Source organism: Mesoplodon mirus (assembly GCF_964341445.2).
Source record: "Mesoplodon mirus genome assembly, chromosome: 3".
In the NCBI taxonomy this organism is placed as follows: domain Eukaryota; kingdom Metazoa; phylum Chordata; class Mammalia; order Artiodactyla; family Ziphiidae; genus Mesoplodon; species Mesoplodon mirus.
Window position 1 is genome coordinate 165689620 of NC_138978.1, and position 22323 is coordinate 165711942.

General features: G+C 35.2%; 1 protein-coding gene across 1 annotated transcript in view; it reads right to left on the minus strand.

Moving 5' to 3' along the window:
• The window catches only part of PAPPA2 (pappalysin 2), a gene marked incomplete at both ends in the record, with an annotated part of 309213 nt that overhangs the window by 124450 nt on the left and 162440 nt on the right, over positions 1-22323 (minus strand). The window contains 2 exons of the mRNA XM_082613770.1: positions 19365-19511; positions 21429-21622. Of these exons, the coding sequence (XP_082469896.1) occupies positions 19365-19511; positions 21429-21622 (341 nt within the window). The remainder of the gene's footprint in view (positions 1-19364; positions 19512-21428; positions 21623-22323) is intronic.

Genomic DNA, 22323 nt, shown 5'->3' on the forward strand with positions numbered 1-22323 from the left:
CTGTGCTCCGCAACGGGAGAGGCCACAACAATGAGAGGCCCGCGTACCACCAAAAACAAACAAACAGACAAACAAAAAAACACACATGCACCCCAATGTTCATTGCAGCAGTATTTACAATAGCCAGGATATGAAAGCAACTTAAATCCCCATCAACAGATGAATGGATAAAGATGTGGTACATATATACAATGGAATATTAGCCCTAAAAAGGAACAAAACTGGGTCATTTGTAGAGATTTGTATGGACCTAGAGTCTGTCATGCAGAGTGAAGTAAGTCAGAAAGAGGAAAACAAATATCGTATATTAACATGTATATGTGGAATCCAGAAAAATGGTACAGATGAGCCTATTTGCAGGCCAGGAATAGAGACACAGACATAGAAAATGGATGGATGTACACAGAGGCGGAAGGAGAGGGTGGGATGTATTGGGAGATTAGAATTGACATATATACACTACCATGTGCAAAATAGCTAGTGGGAACATGCTGTATAGCAGGGTGGGATGGCGGTGGGTAGCAGGGAAGTCCAAGAGGGAGATGATATATGTATACATATAGCTGATTCACTTTGTTGTACAGCAGAAACTAACACAGCATTGTAAAGCAATTATACTCCAATAAAATAAATAAATAAACCAACGAACAAATAAATATATAAAAATTTAAAAAATCAATGTGATTCAGCATAATGATGGACCAAAGAAGAAAAATCACACAATCATATCAACTGATGAAAATCAAGTGTTTGGTTAAGTTCAGCTCATATATACCAGTATGGTTTTCAAGAAGTGGAAGAAATTATCTAAGGCTTATTCTAAAGTTTATATGGAAAATTAGTGTTTGGGAATAATGAATAGCTAATTTAATTTTGAAAAAGATGTGCAAAAAAATGGAAGTTGGGGGATACACTCTACCGGAAATCTTTTACATGGTAAAAATTATAGTAATAAAAACAGTGTATTGCTGGTGTACAGAGCAGGAAAATAGATCAATGGAATACAACAGAATGTTTAAAAAACAGGCTCTTGTATCAGAAACTAGTATATAGTTAATGTAGCATCACAAATTATCAGGGTAAGGATTAATGTTTTAATGGATAGGGTTAGAAAAACTGGCTTATCGTATTTAGACAAAAAAGTGGGATCTTACCTTATTCTACATATGAAAACAAAATTTAAATATGTTAAAAACTAATCTTTAAAAGGCAAAATTATTTTAAAAATGATAACTAAGTGAAATAATTTTCAGGTTGTTTTTCTTTTTTCAATGTTAATTCGGTTTATGAGAAAATGTTTCAAATTTTACATCTTTTCACGTTTCATGTTTCATTTATTTTATATCTCATAAAGTATAAAATTAAAAGTCTAACTGCACTGGCTGCTATTTCCAGAGAAAGTAAAATAACAGTGATGATATGGGATTATTTTCTACTTGACTGACTTCTGCTTTTCTCTGTTATTTCCTTTTTATTTTTACCTTGGTTTTAATTTTATATTTTTCTAATTATTTAATTTGAAAACTGATTACTGATTTTATAACGCTTTTCCCCTAAATACAGACATTTAAAGTTAAAATTTTCCCTGTAAATATTGTTATGTTTGCATCCCATAAAGTTTGACATATTATTTTATTCTCATTCAGCTCAAAATATTTTCTAATTTCCCTATAAAATCTTCTTTGACCTATGGGTTATTTACAAATGTATTGCTGGATTACCAAAAAAAATTGGAGCTTTCTTAGATAGCTTGTTATTTATTTCTAATTTAGTATTGTTGAGGTCAAAGAACATATTCTTTACGATTTCGATCATTACCCATTTGTTGGGACTTGTTAGGTAGTCGAGTATATGGTCTCTCTTGGTGAATATACCATATGCATTCTGCAGTAGTTGACTGTGGTGTTTCCACAAATGTCAATTAGGTCACGATATTTGATAATGATTTTCAAATCTTATACACTTGTTCTAATGTTTTTTTCCACTTGTTACATCAATTACTTAAAGAGAGATAATAAAATCCTCAATTATGATTATTGATTAGGTTGTCTGTTAGTTCTGTCAATTTTTAATTAATTTCTTTTGAGACTGTTTTTAGGTGCTTCAATTTTATAAGATTAAGATTGTTCTGTATTTGTGATAAATTGACTCAATTATCATTATGAAATGTCCCTCTTTATCTCAGGTAATACTTTATTTTGAAGTCTATTTTGTCAGATATTAACATAGCATATCGATTTTTTATGCTTAGCGTTTACATGGTACATAATTCTCTACTCTTTTACTTTCAATCTGTAGATCATTATTTCAAAGTGTGTTTTTAAATAAATATATAATTGGTTCTTTCTGTCTTATGTAAACTAATAATCTATGCTTTTATGTGGCATTTTTGGACAATTTGCATTTAATGGAATTAATAATACAGATGGATTTAGGTTTACCATCTTGGTATTTGTTTTCTCTTTATTATTTGTTTCTTAGTTCCTCTTTTCTTGCCTTCTTTTGGATGAATCAAGCTATTTTATTATTCCATTAATCTTCTCTTTTGACTTTTTACCTATAGCTATTTGTGTGTAAATGTATATTTTTGTGTGTGATTGCTCTAGGGATTATTATATGTATGCGTGATTTATTACAATCCACATTCAAATAAAATCACCATATCCTGAATAGATTAAAGACCTTACAGCACCATTATTCCACTTACTACCTGTCCTTTGTGATAATATATATTATTTCTTTATAGGAGACGTCACCCAAGCCTTCAGTGAGGTTGCTCAACTTTTTTCACCTACTTATGCTTTCTTTCCTTCTTTTCCACAGATGCTGATAGCTAGGCTACTGCTTATCAAACATCCTGCATATTAAGTTCCATCTCAGAATCTGCTTCCTAGAGAATCCCACCTGCCACAGCCAAGAAAAATGACCAATTCTCCCCATCTTTAAAAAATTCTTTTTGATATGGTTTCCACTTAAACTTCAGTTCATCTTTTAAAAAGTTCTGCAGGAAGAGGTGGTTTGCCCCTATTTCTGGCCTTTGTCACCTCCCCTTTTCAGTCTAGCTAAGCCCACAGTCCTACTTACTCACTTCTGTTCTGGGTCATAAGTAGTAGTATCAATATGCTCCCAACTGCCAAGGCTAAGACCTAACATCCCATCATTTATTCATGCAATCACAAAACATTTCAAACATCACAACAACCAGGGTCTGTGCTCAATGCTTGACATACAACCATGACTACACATGGTCTCTGCCCACAAGATCCTTACAGGTTATGTGATGGAGAGACAGACAAACAAGAACAGTGAAGTGTATAGGAACTATGACAGAAGTATCTATTGAGGAGGCACATAGGAGGAAGAGATTAATTATACATACTAAGTATGGTTTGGGAGAGAAGTTCAGGAAAGTCTAGGCCTTATAAAAGAAGTAATCCTTGAGCTAAATCTTAGAAGATGAGTATGTGTTTTTTTGAAAGTCAAAGTGGAGAAAGCACTTACCAAGAAGGAAAAACATGAATTCTTTACCTGAAAGGTTACAGATATGTAAAAACCTTGGTGTTTTCCAGCACTGAAAGCAAGCTGTTATGACTAAAATTTCTAAATCCTAGAATGTGTGTGTGTGTGTGTGTGTGTGTGTGTGTGGTATAGAGGGGTGTGGAAGATGAGATAAATGGGGGAATTCATGCTAAGATAAGACTTATCTCTATCTCCCTATGTCCAATCAGTCACCAGGTCCTTTTGAGTCTATTTTACACTTCATTATGTTTGTAGCATAGCATTTTGTCTTCTACAATAGTTGCATAAACATGCCCACTGCGGAGTATGTACCTTAAGGGTGAAGATAGTGATTAATTAATCATTGAAACCCTCTGCAATACAATATTTTGTTTATTTTTAGGCAGTGTTTATTGAGTAGAATTAAAGGTGAATGTTGTTATGGTGTGGAATTAAGGCAAATGTCCATACTTACCTTTAGCATTAACTGGAAACTAGATATAGAGCAGAGGTCAGCACACTACAGCCCATGAGCTAAATGTGACCCACTGCCTGTTTTTTGTATGGTCTGTGAGCTAAGAATGGTTTTTGCATTTTCAAATCATTGAAAAAATTCAAAGAAAAATAGTGTGAATAATGTGAAAATTATATGAAACTGAAATTTTGGTGTTCATAAGTATAATTTTATTAGAGCACAGCCATGCTCATTCATTTATGTATTGTCTATGGCTGCTTTTATTCTACAACAGCAGTGTTAAGTAGCTGTGACAGAGACCATATAGCCCACAAACCCTAAAATATTTGTTATCTGGATCTTTACAGAAAATATTTCCCAACCCTTGGTATAGAGGAAAAAACATTGGTTTTAGAATAAGTTGGATTTGAATTTGAATCCTATCTATACCTCTACTACCTATGTTATCTAAAATGCTTAGCATCTCTGAGTTTTTAGATAATCATTTTTAGAATCAGAAAAATCATATCTCTGATTAAAAATTCATATAAGAATTTATAATAAGATATCTGGAACATATTAAATCTCAATAAATGTGTTTCTCTCTATCCTCTCCTCTTTAGTGCCTGGTTTTAGGGATTCTCATCTTTGAAATCCAATCAATTAAATATACACTGCATTTTCTGTTGAAGATTCATATTCAGTGTTTGGCTAGTTAAACTCAAACAAAGAAAAAGAGGAAATTATAGTTAACAGGCTTTAGGTTTTATGTAGCGAGGGTTTCCGGACAGTGGTCCATAATTTATAACTAATGTGGAGGACCCTGGTATTTAAAATATGATGACCATGTGGTGGTTTCAGTTAGGACTGCTAACCAGTCCAGCTTGAGTGAGACCATTCTTAATTGGAGACATTTTAGAACAGCCATGAAAATAAACATGAACATATGATTTTGCATATGCTGATGGGCTCCTTGTGAAACCAAACAACAAGTACTTTGTTGAACGTCTGCTTCTCAGATTGCTTCATTTGTTGTCTATATTGCTCAGACCCAAAGCACTTTCTGGGAAGGATCATGCCTTCTGTTTCTTTCTCTGTTCCTTAATGGTACCTGGAGTTTACATTATGCACTTAATAAATCCTATGAACTAGATCCACAGATATATCATCTTTGAAGAATTTAGAAGAAATCCAACAAAAGACAGGAAACCTTTTCTTCCATTCCACATATGTTTTAATTTGTTTTCTTGCTCATGTCATATTTCCCTGTTTATCCCCAGTGCTTATTTCTGGGTTTGGCATATTGCAGGTGCATAATGAATGCTGACTGAATGAGGCAACATCGTGTAGAGAAATAAACATGGGATTAGAGCAATAGGCATGAGTTTGAACTTCAGGTTTACCCTTTTATTCTTGGGTGACGTAGAGCACCTTGAGTCTTTGATTCCTATTTTCCCAATCTGTAAAATATGAAAACACCTACTTTGCCAAACTCCCAGGACTATTATGGGGTTCAAATAAAAAAGTGTTGAGAATGCACATTGTAAACTATAAAGGGCTTTAAAATGTGCTTATTATTGTAAATAATAAAAAGAATCTACATTTTATTCTATGTAAGAGAAGTTCTCATATTTTGGTCTATTGATCCCAGATTTTAAAAAATAATAATAATAAGGAAAGATAAGAGAGACAAGTTACCTTAGTAAATGTGGACTAAAATGATAGAAATTTTGTTGGGCAAGCAAGTAAAGGAAAGATTTTGGAAAGATATTTTCAAGGCTAATGTTTTCCAGTACAGCTGTTTCTCACTGTAATAAATTTGTCTGTGATCCATTGCATACAAATCATATTTGTATATCAAATCAAGATTAAAGTAATATAAAAGGAATAATAAAGAGTCAGAATTCCTTCAGTCCTCAGAAAACTTTGAAAAAAACGTAATCAGCTTATTTTGTAAAATCACTTCCTAATTTATTTAGTATCATGTGGATTTGTGAAAACTAAATTTTCTTAAGTTTTTATATGTTAACATTCAATGATATTCATGATTTTTTTCTTACACAAGTACTATTACTCCTATATCTCTTGTAAGAAGAACAGAGTGCAAACCTAAAATATATATGGTAGCTAATTGACATACATTTAAAAAATTCCAGTTGGAGATTTTTGCTTCCAGGTATAAAGAAGTAACTTATAGTAGAACATATACTCCTGAAAAGAACGATTATAAAAAATGAATAAAGTAAAAAAAAAAAAGTTTGAAAGCATTTGAGAGCAACTAAGGCAGTCAGGACTGAAAAGACTCAAAAACAAAGAAACCACATTGAAGATAACCTAACATTCTGTGCCACTATTGCCACTGAGGTGTATTCAAATTCTAAACTATGAAGAATAAGAGTATAAGAAGCTAAGCAGAAGTGGGTAGATTAAAGACCAAAAAGCTAAGCAGAACTTTTAGCAGACACGTATTGCTGAGGAAATAGAAATTGTGCTTCAGAGACTATCAAGGTAGAAGACCCAATTAGTTGAGACCCCTGAAGTGACTAGGCCTTAGGAGAAAAGGAACTATGAAACATTTCAGGGCTCATTAATACAGAAGCACAAGCTTGAGTCAACTTAAGTACTGATTAAGTTAAAGTGCTCTTTCCCAAATTTTATTATACATTTTTTAAAGTAAATCATCTTAAAAGGAAGATATCATTAGCCAGAGCCTACACAATTTTTCAGTGTCTGATATTCAGTTAAGACACTCTTCAGTATGACAGGAGATATGCCTAAATGAATGAGAATTAAGAAATAAAAGTCAACATGAACAGACCTCAGGTCACCAAGTTATTAGTATTATCAGACACAGACGTTAAAATGATTGTGATTAATATATTTTTAAAATAGACTACAGGATGGAGAATTTTAAAGAAAATGAGAACCTATAGGAATAGTTAAATATGTATTCTAGAATTAAAAATAAAATGACTGATACTAATAATATAATAAACAGTTTAACAGCCAATTATATGGTGTAAAATTTGGGATTAGTGAAACAGAAGATATGTCAGCATAAGATAATCAGACTGCAGCATGGAGAAAAAAAAAGAATGAAAAATAGAACAAAGAGAAAAGGAACAAAATACAAACAGCAAAAAGCTCTGATGTATGTAATTAGGTGTCCAAAAAAGGAAGGGCAAGTAAAGACATTAAGCTACAGATTCAAGATGATTGACAAACAGTTAGCCAGATATATGCAAAGAAAAACAGGCTTAGGAACATCATACTAAAACTGTTGAAGACAAAAGACAAAGAGATTATGTTAAAAGCACCAGAGAATAAAAGGCATTGCCTTCAAAGTAATGTACATCAGATGGTACAGCTAACTCTCCAAAGAAAGTATATAGGTAAAAAGGCAATGAAATAACATCTTCAAATTCTTGAAAACAACAACTGGCCACCTAGAATTCTATACCAGGCAAAGATACTCTTTAAAAATAAATGTCGAATAAAGATATTTTCAGCTACACAAAAACTGGAAGAACTCACTGCCAGCAGATTCATGTTAAAAAATAATAATAAATGGATTTCTTCAAGCTAAATAAAAATGAGGAAAGCACAGAAATGCAGAAAGGACCAAAGAGCACTGGAAAGGTAAATATTAGGTAATTTAAAATCATTTTAACTTAAAAAAGCCAGGAAACAGAAAATAGAGACAAAGCATTCTAAGTTACTCATTGATTATGAAACTGTGAGAGAGCTAATTCACAGCAGACTCTAACTGGTTAAGGACCCACATTGAAATCTCAAGGGTGAAAAAATAGAGAATAAAATAAAAGTATAACTAATAAACTGATAGAATGGGACATAAAATAATAAAACAACTTATTTAATCTAAAAAGGGCAAGAAATAGAAAAAACAGAGAGCATGTGGAACAAGTGAATAACAAATGGTTTGTTGGTAGATTTAAAACTAAGCATCATTAATTACATTAAATACAACTGGACCAAATACTGCTGTAATTGGAAAATAGAGAATTTTAGATTTATTTATATAGAGATTTGTTAGATTTGGATTTATTTATATTATTCATATATGTAAAGATATGTTGACTTCAAACAAAGCATATTAAATATAGTTGCACAGAAAGATTAAAAGTAATAGGATGGAAGAGGAAACAATATGCAAATAAACAAAAAGGTATAGCTATACTAATATCAGACAAAGTTTACAGTACAGCAAAAAATATTCTTAGAGATAGGTGGAGTCAAGATGGCAGTGTGGAAAGAAGATGAGTTAACGTCTCCCCAGAACTATGGTGCCTGCCGGCTGCTGGTGAGGGACCCTGACGCCCAAGTGAACCAGTAGGACATGGAGGGACTGAGGGCAGAGGAGAAGTGGAGGCCAGACAGGACCAGTGCCCCTGAGTCCTGGGAGATCAGGAGAGGCAGGTGGGAGGGGCCCTCTGGGGGAAATAGGAGAGGAGTGGAGGGCGATTGCCCCTCCCACTTGGGCTTGGGGAGCCTGCTGAGCTCCCAGGCTGGTACCCACACCCTCCAGGCTGCGTGAGTCCTGGGGGCATATGAGAGAGGCTGGGGAGATCAGGAGAGGCAGGCGGGAGGGGCCCTCCAGGACCAGAGGAGCAAGAGAGGAGAGGAGGGCATTTGCCCTACCCACCTGAGTCAAGGAAGCCTGCTGAGCTCACAGGTGAGGTCCTCCGCCCTCTGAGACCAGAGGTGGGGGACACGCCTGGGTCCCTTCCCCCTACAGCTCCCAGGGCCTTTTCCAGGCCTGTGGGTCCTAAGCATAGGCCTTTCCCACTGCCCAAACCTCGCCCTTGCTTAAGTCCCACCACCCACAGCAAAGGCCTTTCCCCCTTTTGCTTTTGCTTTTTTTTCCCCCTCCTTCTCTTTTCTACTATCATGGTACAGTTGTACCTTCCAGTTGTTGATTCATTTATATTTTTATTTTTATATTCTTTCCAACATATCAGTTAGTTTCCTAGTCTAATTTTATTTTTTACTTTGTTATTGTTCTCTCTTTTTTTTTTTTTCTGCCACCCCATGCGGCTTGTGGGATCTTGGTTCACGAGCCGGGTGTCAGGCCGAAGCTCTGTGGTGGGATCTCTGAGTCTGAACCACTGCACTGACAGAGAACCTCAGACCCCAGGGAATATTCATCAGAGTGAGGTCTCATAGAGGTCCTCATCTCAGCACCTGGACCCAGCTCTACCCAACACCCTACAAACTCCAGTGTTGGAAACCTCAGGCCAAACAACCAGTAAAACAGGAACAAAATCCCACCCATTAAAAAAAAAAAGAGAGAGATGGCAAAATATATGTCACAGCTGAAGGAGCAGGGTAAAAGCCTACAAAACCAAATAAACAAAGAGGAAATAGGCAATCTAACTGAAAAAGAATTCAGAGTAATGATAGTAAAGATGATCCAGAATCTCAGAAACAGAATGGAGGCATGGACTGAGAAAATACAAGAAATGTTTAACAAAGATCTAGAAGAACTAAAGAACAAACAAACAGAGATGAACAACACAATAAATGAAATGAAAAAATACACTAGAAGGAATCAATAACAGGATAACTGAGGCAGAAGAACGAATAAGTGAGCTGGAAGACAAAATGGTGGAAATAACTGCCGAGGAGTAGAATAAAGAAAAAAGAATGAAAAGAACTGACGACAATCTCAGAGACCTCTGGGACAACACTAAATGCACCAACATTCAAATTATAGGGGTTCCAGAAGAAGAAGAGAAAAAGAAAGGGTCTGAGAAAACATTTCAAGAGATTATAGTCAAAAACTTCCTTAACATGGGAAAGGAAATAGTCACCCAAGTGCAGGAAGCACAGAGAGTGCCAAATAGGATAAACCCTAGGAAAAACACACCAAGACCCTTATTAATCAAACTAACAAAAATTAAAGTCAGGGCTTCCCTGGTGGCGCAGTGGTTGAGAGTCTGCCTGCCGGTGCAGGGGATGCAGGTTCGTGCCCCAGTGTGGGAAGATCCCACATGCTGCGGAGTGGCTGGGCCCGTGAGCCATGACCGCTGAGCCTGCGTGTCCGGAGCCTGTGCTCCGCAACGGGAGAGGCCACAACAGTGAGAGGCCCGTGTACCGCAAAAAAAAAAAAAAAAAATTAAAGTCAAAGAAAAAAAATTAAAAGCAGCGAGGGAAAAACAAAAAATAACATACAAAGGAATCCCCATAAGGTAATCAGCTGATTTTTCAGTGGAAACTGCAGGCCAGAAGGGAGTGGCAGGAAATACTTAAAATAGTGAAAGAGAAAAAATTACAACTAAGATTACTCTACCCAGCAAGGATCTCATTTAGGTTTGACAGAGAAATCCAAAGCTTTACAAACAAGCAAAAGCTAAGAGAATTCAGCACCACCAAATCAGCTCTATAACAAATGCTAAAGAAAATTCTCTAGGTGGGAAACACATGAGAAGAAAAAGACCCACAAAAAGAAACCCAAAACAATTAAGAAAATGGTGATAGGAACATACATATCAATAATAACCTTGAATGTAAACAGATTAAATGTCCCAACCAAAAGACACAGACTGGCCGAATGGATACAAAAACAAGACCCATATATATGCTGTCTACAAGAGACCCACTTCAGACCTACAGACACATACAGATTGAAAGTGAAGGGATGGAAAAGATATACCATGCAGGGCTTCCCTGGTGGCGCAGTGGTTGAGAGTCCGCCTGCCGATGCAGGGGACACGGGTTCGTGCCCCGATCCCGGAAGATCCCACATGCCGCGGAGCGGCTGGGCCCGCGAGCCATGGCCGCGGAGCCTGTGTGTCCGGAGCCTGTGCTCCGCAACGGGAGAGGCCACAGCAGTGAGAGGCCCGCGTACAGCAAAAAAAAAAAAAAAAAAAAAAAAAAAGATATACCATGCAAATGGAAATCAAAAGAAAGCTGGAGTAGCAGTTCTCATATCAGACAAAATAGACTTTAAAATAAGGACTGTTACAAGAGATAAGGAGGGACAATACATAATGATCAAAGATCAATCAAGAAGAAGATATAACAACTATAAATGTTTATGCACCCAACATAGGAGTACCTCAATACATAAGGCAAATGCTAACAGCCATAAAAGGGGAAATAGACAGTAACACAATAATAGTGGGGGAGTTTAACACCCCACTTACACCAATGGACAGATCATCCAGACAGAAAATAAATAAGGAGACACAAGCTTTAAATGACACAATAAACCAGATAGACTTAATTGATATTTATAGGACATTCCACCTGAAAGTGGCAGAATACACTTTCTTCTCAAATGCACACGGAACATTCTCCAGAATAGATCACATCTTGGGCCACAAATCAAGCCCTGGAAAATTTAAGAAAACTGAAATCATATCAAGCATCTTTTCCAACCAGATGCTATAAGATTAGAAATCAATTACATGGAAAAAAAAAAGGAAAACCCCCCACAAATATATGGAGGCTAAACAGTGTGCTACTAAATAACCAAGAGATCACTGAAGAAATCAAAGAAGAAATTTAAAAAATAGATAGAAACAAATGACAACAAAAACACGATGACCCAAAAGCTATGGGATGCAGCAAAAGCAGTTCTAAGAGGGAAGTTTATAGCAATTCAGTCTCACCTCAAGAAACAAGAAAAATCTCAAATAAACAATCTCACCCTACACTTAAAACAACTAGAAAAAGAAGAACAAAGAAAACCCAAAGTCAAGCAGAAGGAAAGAACTCATAAAGATCAGAGCAGAAATAAATGAAATAGAAATGAAGAAAACAATAGCAAAGATCAATAAAACTAACAACTGATTCTGGAGAAGATAAAATTGATAAACTCTTAGCCAGATTCATCAAGAAAAAAAGGAAGAGGATGCATATCAATAAAATTAGAAATGAAAAAGGAGAAATCACAACTGACACCACAGAAATACAGAGGATTTTAAGAGACTACTACAAACAACTATATGCCAATAAAATGGACAACCATGAAGAAACAGACAAATTCTTGGAAAGGTACAATTTTCCAAGACTGAACTAGGAAGAATTAGAAAATATAAACAGACCTATCACAAGTAATGAAATTAAAACCGTAATTTAAAATCTTCCAACAAACCAAAATCCAGGACCAGAGGGCTCCACAGGCAAATTCTATCAAACATTAAGAGAAGAGTTAACACCCATCATTCTCAAACTCTTCCAAAAAACTGCAGAGGGAGAAACACTCCTAAATTCATTCTACAAGGCCACCATCACCCTGATACCAAAAGCAGAAAAAGATATCACAAAAAAAGAAAATTATAGACCAATAACAATGATGAACATAGATGCAAAAATCCTAAACAAAATACAAGCAAACAGAATCCAACAACACATTAAAAGGATCATACACCATGATCAAGTGAGATTTATCCCAGTGATGCAATGATTCTTCAATATACACAAATCAATCAGTGTGATACACCACATTAACAAATTAAGGAATAAAAACCATACAATCATCTCAAGAGACGCAGAAAAAGCTTTTGACAAAATTCAACACCGATCTATGATAAAAAAACTCTCAAGAAAATAGGCATAGAGTGAATCTACCTCAACATAATAAAGGCCATATATGACAAACCCACAGCAAGCATCATATGCAATGGTGAAAAACTGAAAGCGTTTCCACTAAGATCAGGAACAGGATAAGGATATCCGCTCTTGTCACTCTTATTCAACATAGTTTTGGAAGTCCTAGCCATGACAATCAGAGAAGAAAAAGAAATAAAAGGAATACAAATTGGAAAAGAAGAAGTAAAACAGTCACTGTTTGCAGATGGCATGATACTATACATAGAAAATCCTAAATATGCCACCAGAAAACTACTAGAACTAATCAATGGATTTGGTAAGGTTACAGGATACAAAATTAATGTGCAGAAATCTCTGGCATTCCTATACACTAACAACGAAAAATTAGAAAGAGAAATTTAGGAAACAATCCCATTTACCATCACAACAAAATGAATAAAATACCTAGTAATAAACCTGCCTAAGGAAGTGAAAGACTTGCTCAGAAAACTATAAAACACAGATGAAAGAAATCGAAGATGACATAAACCGATGGAGAAATATAACATGTTCTTGGATTGGAAGAATCAATATTGTGAAAATGACTATACTACCCAAAGCAATTTACAGATTCAATGCAATCTCTATCAAACTACCAACTGGCATTCTTCACAGAATTAGAACAAAAAATTTTACAACTTGTATAGAAACACAAAAGACCCCAAATAGCCGAAGTGAACTTAAGAAAGAAAAACGGAGTTGGAGGAATCAGTCTCCCTGACTTCAAACTATACAGTATATCAAGAGAGTATGGTACTGGCACAAAAACAGAAATATAGATCAATGATACAGGATAGAATGCTCAGAGGTAAACCCACACACATATGGTCACCTAATTTACGACAAAGGAGGCAAGAATATACAATGGAGAAAAGACAGTCTCTTCAATAAGTGGTGCTGGAAAAACTGGACAGCTACATGTAAAAGAATGAAATTAGAACACTACCTAACACCATATACAAAAATAAACTCCAAATGGATTAAAGACCTAAATGTAAGACCAGACATTATAAAACACTTAGAGGAAAACATAGGAAAAACACTCTTTGACATAATCCACAGCAAGATATTTTTTGACCCACTTCCTAGAGAAATGGAAATAAAAACAAAAATAAACAAATGGGACTTAATTAAACTTAAAAGCTTTTGCACAGCAAAGGAAACCATAAACAAGACAAAAAGACAAAGCTCAGAATGGGAGAAAATATTTGCACATGAAACAACAGACAAAGGATTACTCTCCAAAATGTACAAACAGCTCATGGAACTCAATATCAAAAAAACAATCCAATTAAAAAATGGTTGGAAGACCTAAATAGACATCTCACCAAGGAAGACATACAGATGGCCAAGAGGCACATGAAAAGCTGCTCAACATCACTAATTATTAGAGAAATGTAAATCAAAACTACAGTGAGGTATCACCACAGGCCGGTCAGAATGGCCATTATCAAAAAATCTAGAAACAATAAATGCTGGAGAGGGTGTGGAGAAAAGGGAACACTCTTGCACTGTTGGTGGGAATGTGAATTGGTACAGCCACTATGGAGAACAGTATGGAGGTTCCTTAAAAAACTACAAATAGAACTACCATATGACCCAGCAATCCCACTACTGGGCATATACCCTGAGAAAACCATAATTCAAAAAGAGACATGTACCACAATGTTCATTGCAGCAGTATTTACAATAACCAGGACATGGAACCAACCTAAATGTCCATCAACAGATGAATGGATAAAGAAGGTATGGCACATATATTCAATGGAATATTTCTCATCACAAAAAGAAACGAAATTGAGTTATTTGTAATGAGGTGGATGGACCTGGAGTCTGTCATACAGAGTGAAGTAAGTCAGAAAGAGAAAAACAAATACTGTATGCTAACGCATATATATGGACTCTAAATTTTTAAAAATGGTACTGATGCTATTTGCAGGGTAGTAAGGAAGATGTAGACATAGAGAATGGACTTGATGACACGGGGTCAGGGGGAAGCTGGGGCGAAGTTAGAGTAGCATCGACCTATATACACTACCTAATGTAAAATAGCTAGTGGAAAAAGCAGCATAGCACAGGGAGATAAGGTTGGTGCTATGCGATGACCTAGAGGGGAGGGAGAGGGAGGATGGGAGGGAGGCTCAAGAGGGAGGGGATATGGGGACATGTGTATGCATATGGCTGATTCGCTTTGTTGTGCAACAGAAACTAACAGTATTGTGAAGCAGTTACACTCCAATAAAGATCTATTAAAAAATATTCTTAGAGATAAAGAGAGACATTTCTTAGTGTTAGAAGAGATAATCCACCAGGAAGATATAAAAATTCTAAAATTATCTACTGACACTAGTTTCACTTTACACAGTTTCCATATACAAAAATATCAGTTATCACCATTTAGTTATATAATACCAGAGTCCCAACGATATGATTCAAATTTCAGTTACCAAAAAATAACTGTAACTGTAGAAAGTACAAACTCCATTAACAGTCTTTCCATCCACAAATCACCATGTAAATAACAACTGAGAATCATGATCAGTGACCAATTACATCACTTCTTTCAAACTGTCATTGAGCGTTTACTGTGTATCTGTTATTCAGTTCACACAGAGGCAGAAAAGTGTGCAGTTGTGTTGCCTCATCTACCAGTGACATTTTACCAACATGACATTTCACAAACATGACATTTCACAAACATGGATAATCAAAAGAGGGGATCAGCCAGCAAGGGTGAAAGTGCAGCAAAGAAACAAAAAATTATAATGCTGGAGGTGAAATTTGAATTAAAGGTAAATAGAGTTATAGACGAAAGAGCTGAGTGTGGGAATGTTGATGCTGCTGCCATTTGGGAGACAGGATTTGCAGCCAGAGGAACTTAGTGAAAGTGAAATGATCAGCAAAAATGAGAAAAGTGGTTGTGACAAAAAGGATGAAGATGTCCCAGAGGAAATGATGCCAAGAAAAAATTCACATTAAAAGAACTCTCAGAGATGTTTCATAACATTGAAAGTGCAAAGTACTATAAAATGTTGGAAGCTGCTCAAACTTAGAAAGGAATATGACAATTCACAAAGGCACAGAAAAACTGCTTGCTTTGTAATGTAAGTCATATGAAGCAAAAAAAAAAAAAAAAGGCAAGCACTGTTCAAACTACACTTGGTAGTTTTCTTTTTTTTTAAACAAAGAAATGAAACACTTTAATTCTTTGTTTGTAATGTTTTTTTAAATTATAATGATCTAAAATTTACTATTTTTTCACTTCCTTTCACATATACTTCTGAAAATAAGAGAGTTTTTAATATCGTGTCAAAAAGGTCATGTAACAATTATAATTTTTCCCATCGATTACTGAGTTTGCTTTGTATAGTTTTAGGATACATGGTCATTTTGTGGTCCCACCCTACAAAGTGAGAACTGCCTGCATATTTAATAATATAGTTTCAAAATATATAAATCAAAAACTGACAAAAATAAGAGAAACAGACAAATTCAAGACTATGGTAAGAAAGTCTGACCCATATCTCTCAGTAACTGATGGAAACAGTATACAAAATATCAGGGAAAATATGTATATATATTATATATATGATATAGGAAATTTTAATGACATGATGGATGAACTTGATCTATGTTAAATATATAGAATGCTATATCCAATAATTTCAGATTACATATTTCTTTCAAAGTACATGTAATATTTATCAATATTAACCAGATGCTATTCCATAATTCAAGGGTCAACAAATTAAAAAGGCTTGAAACCATACCAAATATAATCTTTGACCACAGAAGACTCTAGCTATAAGTCAAAAATAAAAAGGTAACCAGAAAATTCACAAATGTTTAGAAGTTCATCAGCATACTTATAAATAACTCAGGGATCAAAAAAGTAATCAAATAAAAATTAGAAAATATGTTTGAACTGGATGATAACAGAAATAAGATGTGAAACTTGTAGTATGTCGCTAAAGTCAAATTAGAAGGAAACTTGTGGCCTTAATGCACATATTTTAAAAAGAAAGAAGCTAAAAATTAATTATCTAAGCATCATCTCAAGTTACTAGAAAAAGTAGAGCAAGTTAAATGTAAACATAAAAGGAAGAAAATAATGTTATTTTCATTATTTCCTTCTGTTTATGTTTATATATGCATATTTATATATATAAGAATACATATATACATACATATATATTCTTTGGTTCTATAAAAACATTAATAAAAGATTAATAAAACTGATATATCTTGAGCAAGACTGAGCAAAAAAATAAAAGAGAGAAGCCAAAAATTAACAATAGCATAAATGAAAAAAAGTCCTAGGGAGCTTGGAAATATTACAAATAAAATAAGAGAACATTACGAAAAACTTAACGCCAATAAATTCAAAATTTTAGAAAAAATGGACTAATTACTTGATGGAAAACTCAACTTACCAAAGTTGACCTAAGAAGAAATAAAAAACCCAAATTTTTCAATATTTGGTTTAAAATTTTAACACATATTTAAATATTTTCCTTAAAGAAAACACAGACCCAGATAGCTTTACTGATGAATTCCTCCAAAATTAACATCAACCTTTCACAAAATATTCCAGAAAACTGGGGAAAAAAGGAAACTTACTCTGGGAGTCAAACCTAGCCTTCATCATAAAACCTGACAAGATAGTAAAATTAAAAAAAAAAAAAAGTAGGAACCAACCTCTAATGAATATAAATGAAAAAAACACTTAAAATATTCACAAATAGGATCCAAAACTATTGGCAACGGATTATACATAGCCTCCAAGTTATTTTTTTTCCCAGGTATCTAATGTTGATTTAACATTTAAACATTTATCAATGTATATCAAGACAGTGACAGAACAAAGGGGAAAATAATATGGTCATCTCAGTGGATGCAGAAAAAGCATTTGATAAAATTCAACTCCCTTTTTCTCAGAAAACTATAAAACATTAAGAGAAATTAAAGACTTAAGTAACTCAAAGAAAATGTTAGAAGACAGTATTTTAAAGAGAAAACTCTCCCCAAATTGACTCAGAGATTCAATAAAATCCCAATCAAAATTGCATTAGGTTTTTTTTTCCTAGGTGTGAAAATTGAAGCTGATTCCAAAATTTATATGAAAATTCAGAGGACCAAGAATAGCCAATACAATCAGGAAAAAAAGGAACAAGTTTTAGGACTTACATTATTTGATTTTAAGACTCATAAAAGATGTACAGTAATTAAGAGTATAACACTGATGCAAGGATATACAGATCAGTCTGTATACAGATACACAGAACAAGATGTAGAATCTCCACAATAAACAGATCTCCACATATATATGGCCAGTTTATTTGCGACAAAGGTGACACAGTGCAGCAAAGAGGGGAAAAGAAAATTTTAGTTTGAGTAATGGTAGTTCTAGGTCTAGGGAGAAAAAATCTTGATCCCTACCTCACACAATACACAAAAATTCCAATGGATTGTACACCTACATATAAAATGTAAAACAATAACATTTCTAGAAGATAACATAGGAAAGTATATCTTTGTGGTATGCAAAGACTATTAAATACAGCACACGACAAGCACTAACCATAAACAAAAAGGAAGATAATTTGAATTTTAGTAAAATTTAGAACTCTGTTCATCTAAATATACCATTAAGAGTAAAAATAAGTAAGCCACAGAGTGTTGGAAAATATTAAATAACATATAACTGGAACAGGATTTACATTCAGAAAATTGTAAAGAAATCATATAAATTAAGAAGGAAATGACAGACAGTCCAATAGAAAATTGAGCAAAAGACTTTAATATGCCCTTCAGATAAAAAGAAAAAAAAAAGAAGAATCTACAAATGACCAATATACATGTAAAAGTCTCCTAACCTCATTAGCCAACATGTGAATACAAATTGAAACCTCAAGGAGGTACATTTACATACCCAACAGAATGGCCAAAATGAAGACTTTTAAATATTTTAAATATCAAGTAATGGTGAAAATGTAAAGCAACTGGAATACTCATAGGCCTCTGGTGGGAGTATAAACTAGTACAACCAAGTGGAAAATCATTCGGGATTATCTACTAAAGCTGGTCATCTGCCTAACTATGATCTAGCAGTTCCAAATATACCCAATTGTTTATATACATTCACCAAAAGAAATGTACAGAAGTGTTTATAGCAGAACTATTTGTAATGCACAGTACAGAAAAACTAGAAATAAACGATATGTCCATCAATATGGTTAAATAAAGTATGACATATTCATGCACTGGAATTCTACACAGTAATGGAAATGAACTTTTCTGCTAAGTAAAGCAGCACGATGAATCCCACAAACAGAAAACTGAGTAAGAAAGAATCAGACACAAATAGTACATACTGTAAAGTTTTTTACGTAAAATGCAAATAGGCAAAACTAATCTATGGTGGCAGAAGTAAAAAACAGTAGATACCTCTGTCATATAATAAATGAGAGGGGGAATGAGAGAGCCTTTTGGGGGGTGATGTTAATTTTCTGTTTCTTGATCTGTGTGCTGGTCAGAGAGGATGTTTACTTTGTAAAAATTTATTGATCTGTGCATTTCTGATTTTTGTACTTTTCTATGTATATATTATACTTTGATAAAATGATTGCTTATAAAGAAAAGTCCAACATTCAAAGAGAGATGAAAATAAATTCAAAATGTAAAAACTTTGAGATGATAAAAGGAAATCTGACAAGCCATTCCAATGCATCATTTATACACACACACATGCACAATCTATACACAGCCTTCAGAAAAATCCATTTGGGCCACTTACTTTGAGCCAAACCTCATCCTCTCTCTCCAGGCTACCTTTTAGCTGCTTACTCCCTTCATCCTGAGGTCTATTTCTACTCGTGACACAGGGAAACCAGCCAGTAAGTGGACGGTGCTCTGGTAAATCTGGACGGTATGATGTGCAAATCTGAAATGCAATTTCAACCAACAATTAAATGTGGAGGGTGAGAGGTAAGTAAAGACAATGAAACTCTCCAGCTTGAAACCAAAGTTTTCCTCTCTTTCTGAATGCCTAATGATCACATTATCGGCAGAAAACTTTTCTCAATGTAGAAGAATGTCTCAGTGCTCTCTGTTAGCCTCAAGATATAACTTTACCAGGGTAGAAGAATACACATGACAACTCACAGGCAGCTGATGACCCAAGGATCTTGCTCAACGAATTGTCCTGGCACATTTCAGGCAACTGCTCCTAGGATTAGTTAGGGAAGTCTGTCCAGGATGATGATTAGATCCTTATCAGGCAGGATCCACTGGCCCCAGGAGTGAGGCTACTGAGTCAGGGAACCACTAAGCTGGGAAAAGGAACCAGGAAAGAGAAAATCCAGGAAATTTCTCCCACTTCACTGGGGGAAGACAGACAGGCTAGGCTAAAAGCCACTTTAGAGAGCTGTCACTAACTCAGAATCTCCCAGTTTTCTGGGCTTCCTGTCATTGGGCACCAGAACTCTTGAGAAAGATGCCAGAATTAGCTGAAGGAGTGTGGCAGGCATGGCTACTTGCCTATCCATATCCATTCCCCTTTCTTTCTTATTAACAAACTCCAATTTTGTTCAAGGTGACAATGTATAAAGTTATAAATGCTCATCTCCTCAGGGTCCCTTACAACTAAGGATGATGAAGTGACCTGGATCTGACCAATGAGATGTTGGTGGAAGCCTATAGTGTCGAAGTTCCCGAAGAGCTCCCATTTTCCCAATAAAAAGAGACTCAGCTAGCACGTATCAATATTTCCCTTTGACCTTTCCCCTTCTTCCCACTTGAAATAATGACTTCATGCCTGGAGGAACAGCAGTCATCTCATGAGCTTGAGGAAGAAAGCTGCAAGCCAAGGATAGAAAGAGATGAATCTCAAAGACCCCTGGGTCCTTGATGAGTTCCTTGAACCACAGCACCAACCTTGGCTGGTTCCTCAATTGTCAGGGGGTATCTCCTCAAGGTTAAACTCCAGTAATTCTATCCTGGCCTAATATACCTAGAGAGCTAAATCTTACTTCTGTTGAAATGACTATATTGCTTATTGTTATAATGAATGAAAGAGTTTATTTGGCAATGGAAACACCTAGAATAGTATCCAAAAACTAAAGCCCTTAATCTTCTTTTCTGTATTTAATTATGATTCATAGAAGTCAGTCCTCAGAGTCCTCAGAGGATCTTCTATTTATTTAGGTAGATATTCATGGAAAATTGTATACCTACAGATTTGTTTTTAGTACTGACTCTCAAATTTCTTTAATCATAAGAATTCTTTAAATCAAATTATACTTTGATCTTTAATACATATTTTAAATTTCATTTGATCCTTGTAATAAACCATTGAGTTAAATGCAAAAGGTATTATTACACCCATTTTACATATGAGAAAATTGGGGCCCAGAGAGGTTAAGTGACACGTCAAATCTCACTTAGTAATAATCATAATAATACTGGTAGATCTAATAGTGTTATCCAGGTATTCTGACTCTTTGCTGCTTCTTTTTCTTCTTTTAAAATAAATTTTCCAAAACACAAAGCCCAAGTGAAATTTCTGATTTGTGTATTCTAAGACTAATTTTGAGATGCTTTTGTGTAACTTGAAGTCAGCTATTGCTTAGTCAAAGGTTCCTAGATGAAAACTAGTGAATGTAAGTGGGGTGAGGGTGACGGTTGAGATTTAATTGCTAGTCTAGAAGCTTTTCATTTAACATTATTCTATTCTGAGTGCATTAAGAACTAAATTTGGCGTCAAAGTGAGGAGAAAAAAATGTAAGCTCACATTAAGTGTCTGGAGGAATCACTTCACAATTTTGTTTAGCCTTAACTCTATTCTTCTGGCTTAACTTACCATGGAAGGAGGTTCTCCAGTTACCAAGGAAACAGGACACTTCTTCTTATCTTCGTGAGAAGAATAAGCTTGGGTAGCCCACTGATCCAGGTATCCTTTGGGAGTATAGAGGCCACAGTCTGTGATGCTGGTTTCCTTCTCAAAAGGTTCACATATCCCATCTCCCTCATATATATAGCACAGGCTTGGCTCCCCTGCCAAGAAAAATTTGTATGACATTTGAAAAAGTGTTTTTATACATGTCATGTAAAAATAATTACCTTTTTTTCTCCAGCCTGCTAAAGAGAAGACTGTAATTACCAACTCGTCTAATGCCCACCCCAAATATATAGACAACACATGCACACACCTCTAAAAAGAAGGACACTTTTTCATGGGGAGAGTGGTAGAATCCATTTATATAATAAAAAGTATACAAAGGGGTTGGGGTTGGGGGAGAAGGAACAGAGAGAAAAAAGCAGCTGTGGGCTGGATAGAGAAATTTTAAGGAACCATTGAGCAAGGTACTTAGGGGAAGCTGAGGATACAAGAGAAGTAAGTAAAAGAATAAAGGAAATTTAAATAGATGGTAGGATGTATTATGTACTTGAATCCTCTTCACAGTTTTTGAAATATTAAATAAAACATTTGAGGGATTTGTTTCAAATTACATTTTTGCTGCTGTGTTTCTTCAACTAACCATGCAACTTGCTCTGAAATGGACAAATGGGCTCCAGGTTTAGAAGGATTACACGTGTATTATTTCTTTTAGTCTTAAAACAACCATGTGAGGGCCTCCCTGGTGGCGCAGTGGTTGAGAGTCCGCCTGCCGATGCAGGGGATATGGGTTCGTGCCCCGGTCTGGGAGGATCCCATGTGCCGTGGAGTGGCTGGGCCCGTGAGCCGTGGCCGCTGG